Source organism: Sesamum indicum, linkage group LG6 (assembly GCF_000512975.1).
Source record: "Sesamum indicum cultivar Zhongzhi No. 13 linkage group LG6, S_indicum_v1.0, whole genome shotgun sequence".
NCBI lineage: Eukaryota > Viridiplantae > Streptophyta > Magnoliopsida > Lamiales > Pedaliaceae > Sesamum > Sesamum indicum.
Genome location: NC_026150.1, coordinates 2,979,775 through 2,987,998, shown reverse-complemented (window position 1 = coordinate 2,987,998; position 8,224 = coordinate 2,979,775). Strand labels below are relative to the sequence as shown.

The 8,224-nt window shown below is 37.0% G+C and overlaps 2 protein-coding genes across 2 annotated transcripts; one reads left to right on the top strand and one right to left on the bottom strand.

Annotated features, from left to right (window-relative positions):
- On the bottom strand, nucleotides 541-4,531 carry LOC105163492 (26S proteasome regulatory subunit 4 homolog A). Its single transcript, XM_011081855.2, has 6 exons — nucleotides 3,956-4,531; nucleotides 2,544-2,789; nucleotides 1,741-1,910; nucleotides 1,457-1,673; nucleotides 1,219-1,359; nucleotides 541-835 (listed from the first exon to the last, which is right to left on the bottom strand). The coding sequence occupies exons 1-6, from the start codon at nucleotides 4,430-4,432 to the stop codon at nucleotides 752-754; spliced, it is 1,335 nt and encodes a 444-aa protein (XP_011080157.1). The 5' UTR covers nucleotides 4,433-4,531; the 3' UTR covers nucleotides 541-751.
- On the top strand, nucleotides 5,492-8,078 carry LOC105163491 (zinc finger HIT domain-containing protein 3). The gene is made up of 7 exons (XM_011081853.2): nucleotides 5,492-5,743; nucleotides 5,867-5,898; nucleotides 5,994-6,038; nucleotides 6,619-6,705; nucleotides 7,500-7,588; nucleotides 7,734-7,784; nucleotides 7,895-8,078. The coding sequence occupies exons 1-7, from the start codon at nucleotides 5,670-5,672 to the stop codon at nucleotides 7,916-7,918; spliced, it is 402 nt and encodes a 133-aa protein (XP_011080155.1). The 5' UTR covers nucleotides 5,492-5,669; the 3' UTR covers nucleotides 7,919-8,078.

Sequence of the window (8,224 nt, the reverse complement as noted above, 5' to 3'; positions counted from 1 at the left end):
AGTAATAATTTAATTACTACATCTGCCTCATCAACCTATTACACCAACACCATAAACGTCTGAAATCTGGATCGTTTTGTGGTCCATAAACAGACTTTATACTCAACAACACCCCCCACCAACCTCTGAAATACGGACAAATATTAGTACAATTTACGGAGATTGGGTTTTCAATTTCAAAATTTTATTACGTCTTTTTAGTTCATATAGTTAGTATAGATATAAACGTAAATACTATATATATATAGAGAGAGAAGGATTATATCAACAATTTTATTTAAAAAAGGACTTTACACATATTAAATAAAGAAAAAAAATCATAGCGCTATTTATTGTATCTTGGGTTCACTTAGGCCGCGCATCCCAGTTGAAACTATAGCACAAATTCGTATCAGAATTATCTTGGTCCATGTTTGCCTATATTTGGCTCCTTTTTTTCTACATGTATTCTTATGTAGAATGATGCTTGTACCAATATCTAGTTCTGAATTCGCACATGATGCATGTAGATTTTCAGAACTTGTGATTTTCAGCCGGAGAGGAAAGAAAACTAGATATTTATAACTTCATCACCTACGAAATGGGAGACTGAAGTGGAAAATTCAACAAGCGCAGGCAAACATGAAGGCGAAACAAATTGCAGCCAACTGCGACTTAAGTTTCCCAAAGATTTGTAGAAAGATAGGTGAAGATAAAATCACATTTAAAAACAAGTGATACATGTCTACTTGAAAAGAGAAGACGATAATTCTCACATATAGAGCCCCTCAGGAACACCCTCTTTCTTCTTGAACATAACCTTGTCTTTTGCCTTCTTGAAATCTGCATGAGTTACCTATACACAAATTGAATTTGTCAGTATCTGTGCATGAAACGTGGTATGCATAAACACTCAAGCATATCAGAACATAATAAATTAGTTCAGTCCAATCCCATTTGAACTTTTTACAATGGCAGGTTAAAGTAAATGAATTCTAAGATGAAGCAATTTCATCCAGTATTTATCAAGTGATTCTTAAGCCGCCTCACACTCATAAGAAAAGGAATTCAGTTTATAACAACATATGTCCCAAACTAGAATCTGCACACGCATTCCCCATTAAACAGACAAGTTCATATAACCCTAAAAAGGCTGAGTTTGTATATATAAGAGGCATCTTTGCTCATTCCAAAAATTGGTTAGAATTGTTGACATCTTAGGGAACAGATTCGCCTTACCTTCATGCGGCGCTCTCTTAAAGCAAGCAAACCAGCTTCAGTACAAATGGCCTTAATATCAGCTCCTGAGAACTCATCTTTTGTCATAACAAATTCTTCCAGGTTGACATCATCAGCCAACGTCATCCTTGATGTGTGTATCTAAACATCAAACAGAACATTTACTTCATGAGATGTGTCGACAAGGATGCACTAGTGGAGAACTTATTGAAGTGGCAAATTATGTTGTCATCCATACCTGGAAGATGCGCCTCCTTGTCTTGATATCCGGAAGAGGGAATTCAATTTTTCTGTCTATTCTACCAGGGCGAAGGAGGGCAGGATCAAGACTTTCGATCTTATTTGTTGCAAGAATTACTTTGACATCTCCTCTTGAATCAAAACCATCTAACTGGTTCAGCAATTCCAACATAGTCCTTTGAATCTCACGTTCACCACCTGAGTGGGCATCATACCTGTAGAAAAAATTGACCAATAAGTACCATGTCACTATGCAAACAACAGCAATCATCCTGACATTACCTTTTTGTACCCACTGCATCAATTTCATCAATAAAGACGATAGATGGTGAGAGATCATCAGCAACTCTAAAGAGTTCTCTCACCAATTTGGGACCATCTCCCAGGTACTTCTGAATTAATTCACTTCCAACTACACGCAAGAAAGTTGCAGATGTAGAGTTTGCCACAGCCTGAAGATTTTCATGAAAACAAAAGGCTCAGCAATTATACAGTTCTCACATGCGGACTTTGACGACATAATACAGTTGATATTGAATAAAGCATCAAGTGAACTGACTGAGCAGAAATAACTTGATCAATCCACGGTAAGCATATAGACTAACCATTCATGGAACATGATTTTCGAATGCCACTAGTATACGCAACCCTACAATATTCTCCATATGCCAAGTTTCTTTCAGCTCAAATTTTTAAGCCCATGTAAGGAATCAAATGCAAGAGAGTGCTGCTTAATGCTTACAGCCTCGGGTCAGGGAAAGTTAACCGGCAACACGAACCAAGCTTCAGCAATTTCAAGTTTAAAAATTATTCGTTTCCGTTCAATCAGTCATTTCTGTCTAATGAAAAGGAAACTTGTGAAATGGAACCAAACTAAACAGTATGACATTTTCCCTGTGTTTCCTCCCATTACATGTCGCCACTCGCGAGCATAGCACACAAGGACGTAACATTTGACAAGACAAAAACGGATATGGAACAGTGAACCCAGTTAGACAACTCAATTCGATATTAGAGGAACTACACGACATAGATACATAAACTTGACAATCAATCAAACACCGAAAGCATAAGTAGAGACAAACCTTTGCAAGTAAAGTTTTTCCAGTTCCAGGCTCTCCATAGAGGATGACACCCTTGGGAGGTTTAATACCTATATCTTCATACAATTCCGGGTGTGTTAATGGAAGCTCAACTGCCTCTTTGATTTCCTGGATCTGGGCATCCAGACCACCAATATCGGCATATGACTCCAATGGAGCTTTCTCAACTTTCATCACAGAAACCATAGGGTCTACTTCATCTTGAAGCAATCCAACAACAGAAAGCACCTGCAAGAAGTAGAGGTTACAAGCTCACAATACAGGCAATTCCAACCCTCAAAATCAAACCCAACTGGCGCCTTTATCTAGGAAAAGTTTTTATGTCCAGTGTCATTATTCTAAAATACTTTTGAGTTAAATTTATACGTCTCCCTTCCCATTTTTTACAAAATACTCAATATAACATGCAAGTTTATGAACTATAAAAACCCTGATGGGATGGTTTCTACCTTTAACTAGAATATGTAAACACAGCTCCCTTTTGCCCCTATCATCTGGTGTAAACCAGAATAGCAGAGCCCATAACTACTAGCTACTATTATATAGACAAAAGAAATGATTCAGTAGTTTTGAATGAGAGAGGCTCAACTTATTGTGCTCCAAGATGGCCATTTTTCTTTTGAGTTTAGGTTTCGGAATTAGTTCCGTCAGAGAATGGATTTATTAAGCTTACATAGATCTATGAACCTTCTTCAAGAGAAGTACCTATTTCCTTACTGCATAAAACTCATGACAATCTCATAACCAAAATCAAATGCTAGGTAAAGTACTACAATAAAGCACCAGAAAGGAGTGAATATTGAAGCAGAGCTGTGAATTATCCAATGCTGAAGCCCAACTTTACAAAATTATAGCACCATAAGGACTGATACTCCTCCACACCAATTTCATACCCCAAAAAAGAAAACCATGCAACGTGTCCTTAAGAATTGCAAAGTCAAGCTAACCCACACGTGAACCACAATGCGAAGAACAGCCTAAACCAAGAGTTCCCAGCAATAACATCATCAACTCCTAACCAAAGTTCAATTGGACAAATACCTAATGCAATAACCTAAAGCCATAACTCCAGCAGGGGATCTAATATCATGCCAAAGAGGAAATCAGACTCTCCTAAATCCCAGCTCAACCCACAAAGTGGCATCTACAATCCTAGATAAAACCATCGACATTTACCCAAGACCAATAACGTAAAGTGGAACTCCCTCCTCATCTTCTTTCCTCAGACAGATGCCAATCCAGCACCAAATTTCGCTGCTCATAGTTCTGGTAAAACACATAAGAATCTTTTCCATTTCTAGGTGAAAGAACAAAAAACGGAAAAACCAAAACCCTAATTTCTGAAAGCCTAGAAATTCCAAAGACCTAATTCAACAATCCAAGTACAAGTATACCTTATTGTGCATAAGAATAGCACATCCAGGCTCGAGCTGATCCTTATCCACAAACGACAAGATCCCAACATAATACTCCGGCCCCACCGACGAAGAAACAATAGCATGATTCTCATCTATCAACTCCTCCAAATTCCCAACACTCATCGGCGAGCCACGCAAGTCATCAACCTTGGACCGATCCTCCTCCGTTTTCTCCTCCTGTGGCTTCAATCTCTCTTGATTTGCCACGAACTCCTCTTCCATAAGCAAGTAATCCTTGATTCGTTCCAGCTTCAAAAGCCGCAGCTTGCACTTCGTCAGCGGCGTGACCGTGGGTATCCGAGCCGCCGCCTCCGGTCCCTTCTGTTTACGCTGCTTCCGACCAACGCGAGCCGGAGGAGCAGCCGGCTCGAACTTCTTCTCTTTCTTGTCACCATCGTTCTTGCGGTCGCCGGGAAGCTGACGGTTAAGACCACCGGGTGTACCCTGACCCATGATTCTCCTGTGTGATTTGGGATCGAAATTTGGGGACAATTTGTTTCCAAGAGAGTTGTCTTTCTGTTCAAGAAAGAATGCCAACAGATGTAACTGGGAGTTGTATTATAGGGTAGACGAGGATGTGAAAAGGAGATGTTGTATCCTCTCAAGCACGTGAGTTCCGCGTGCCTGTAACTCTTCTTGGGCAAAACTGATTATAAATTTATTTTATTTGTATTTTCCTTTAATTGATTTCTAAAATTTATTATAATTATAAATATAATTTTATTTTTTAAAAAATTATAAATAACTTTTTAAAATTATCAATTCTCTAACAAATAATTCCTACAATCAACTGTTATAAAAGGATATTTATAATTTTAAGAAAATATTTATAATTTTTTTAAAAATAAAAATTATTTATAATTATGAGAATTTTCAAGGTTTACTCATAAAATTATTTACCATTCATGTATATATCTCCCTCCCGTTTTTCTTTAATTTATCAATTTTTTACACGGAATAAATTTGGATATTACGATCAGTACTTTTAATGTTTGAAATATTTTTAAATACACACTAATATCCTTATCTATTGTTCATCCAACAACTAATCCATTTCGTTAGTTTTTGTTAAATTTATATTTATTTTTTATGGTGAATTTATTAAAATATCCTTGTCAATGAAATTTTTTTTACTTAATCTTTAATTTTTTTTAAAATACTTTTATAGACTTGGAGGGTAAGGAAAAAATTTCACGATATCATTTTTTTTTATAATTTTTTAAATTCTTTTTAACCAAAAAAAAAAAAGACAAAGCAAAGTGGACATGTTTCAGTTTTTTTCAAAAATTACATAATTTTTTTAAATATTAATATTTAAATAATAAAAAATATTTATAATTATGACAAATTGAGCTCGTTAATTCACCATTTCTATTAATACCATTTACATATAGCTGGATCCATCAAAATGGGATTTGGATCAAAACTGATCCATTTGTAGCCCCACATGAAGCCTGACTGCCCTTTCAAGTATGGGCTATGGGCCTCAAATTCTTTCATCACTTCTCAATCGAAGCCCGAACCGCCTGACCTATTCGTATTGCTTCACATGGGTAGGGCCCGAAATCGTGGAGACGGGCGCACTCTACCGACCGACAACGAAGCCCGGAGTCAGAAAAGCAAAACAAACAGCCATTGAAAAGCTCTTTGTGTTATGCTCCAGCACTCATTGTTCACCCGCCGCTGAATTATGGGGCCGCGAAAATGCGAAGTTTGTGAGGAGGCGCAGTCGAAATACAAGTGTCCTTCTTGCTTGATACCCTAGTAAGTTGATTCTCCTGTTTGTGTGTGTGGATTTGTTCGGAAATAATCTTACTTTTAGCTTTGCAACTTTCTTAGTTAATTAAGTACTAATGGATCTGTATTGGATTCTGCAACGCTTCAAAGTTGTTCGTTGGCATGTTTCAAGAAGCACAAAGGTATGCTGATTAGGTCACTTATCGAGGTTTTGTTACTTTTTTGGGGGGTTTAGACCTGTTACTCAACTGGAGTTTTTGTTGCTATGTTCCTGCAGAAACTCCTTGCTCGAAACCGGAACCAATTAATGAAGAAAAAGTTTGTAAGTGTCATTGTATTCTTCAGTGTCAGTTGTTGCAAGGATGATATCACTAAATCTCTTTTAACTTCTTCACTTAGAGTGTTTCCTGTGATCATTATTATTCTTCTCTTTTTTCTTTGGTGGGTATTGCAAGATCATACGTGTTGGGCAGAAATTGAGTGGCCTTAGAGGTTCAGCAACTTATGTTTTCTTCATGTTGTACATCAAGTTTGCATTTGATATTTTCTGCATTATCAACAAGAACGAAATAATTAGCTGAAAAATATAGTATGCATCTTCATCATCGCCTCACGCGGGCATGTTATTGAAGACACAATAAGGATTCATGAGACTTGAATATCTCTGTTGATCATTGATCGTCTCATTTCCTCCTATGCACACACATGTAACCATGTGACATAGATTAAGGTCTCCAAATTCAATTTGATTGCATTTCTACAGACTACCCAAAAAGAAAAAAGAGAGAAAAATCCCAATAAATGCATACAACTTTGAGGGAATGCTTCTGCATGCCATTTGACTAAGTAGAAATTTCTCTCGTGCTATTACATCACCATTTAACAGTTTGTTATTTTATCAGATCCTAGTGCAGCAACAAATGATGACAAACCATGTTATGTCGATGAACAGAATGAGGTGTTGCAAGAGTCACAACTGCAGTCTTTAGGTACGGTTCTTAATAATTGCTGTTATAATTATTAATTTCCCTGATCATCAGCCTTACTGGATTCAACCATATAATTTATTCCGACATTTATGCATCTCTACATTTGGTGGTTTATGTCAAGATTTTATATGTAGGTCTAGCATGTGATTGTATGCAATTCGCGCTGGTTGGTGCCTTTGGAAGTTTGTGTGAACTTCAGACATAAAAGTCTGAATGTAAATTTCATTAATTGGTATGTCCAATTGAAAAACTGTAAATGGTGTGTAATTGGGTGAAGCTTAGATGGACATGATTTTGAGATGGAGAAGAGAAGATTGTGGTGTTTGAAAAACTTGCCTGGTTGAGCTGCGAGAGGATAGTGGTGATTGGGAAAGCAGAATCCTAAAGTATGCAGGCAGGGGGAAAGGAACTTGGATGACCTATAATTTAATATGGTAATCCTGTCACCCAACTCCAAAAGGCCATTTTAAACGATGGAGATTTGAGTAATATGATTCCAAAACAGGGAATTGTATATTTTTCTAGAACTGCATACCACATGCCATCATTTTACGTTGAAGTTCTGCATCCAGCAGTATTTCTCTGAGAGCGTCAGTCACCATTTCTCAAGTCATTTAATTGATATCCCTTGCCTGTTCTGGCGGAGACATTTTTGAGTTTAGACAATCTCTTCTTAATTGTCTGGATAATTACCATGTTTTTCACATTATCATTCTTGTATATTACTAAGTCAAATGGTCCCATAAACTAATTTATTTTTCTATGGTCATTCTTCCTTTTCTGATTCTCTGCAGCTGCATCAAATGAAATCCGTGACTTAATAAAGAACGAAAAGCTTCAGAAAGTTATATACAAGATTGATTGCTCTGCGGATCCTGAGAATGTAAGTCTGATTACTGCTGCTTCGCTCACTTATATGTCTTTCTGGATTCAGTATAATCTTATTGCAGCAGAATTTGTCTTCAGAAAAACTGCATGTATATCCACTTGCAAATTACTATAGTGAATGAATCTTTCTACTTTGGTAGGAGCTTGATAAATCCATGGAGGAGGAATCGTTCCGCTTGTTTGCTGAAAAGGTACTACTCCCGGCTAATGTATATTTTCCAACTGAATATGCTTATGATATTAGTTACTAGTTCTGCCAGCAAAGGTTAACGTTGATGGATATAACATTCCCTTTTTGCAGATTTCGTCAATCATTGGTTCCTGAAGCTTGGGTATTCAGACCAGAGCCAGATTTTGCTATGGTGTCTCTGTTACAGATATGTTGTAAAGCTAACTCTTTTGTTCATCAAAATTTAGATTTTTGTACATCAACTGATGAGTAATCAAGAAATTGCTATGCCGAATTTTATGTTGCCATGTCCTTAGAATCATGGATAAAATGCCAAAACCATGCTTGAAGCGTTTACTCTCTTTCCTGTTCTAACTCCCTTTCTTCATCATTCTCTTTTGGCTTGACAAGGTGAAAAATCTTGATGCAGTACCATGTCTGTCTTCTGTTTCCTTAACTCTC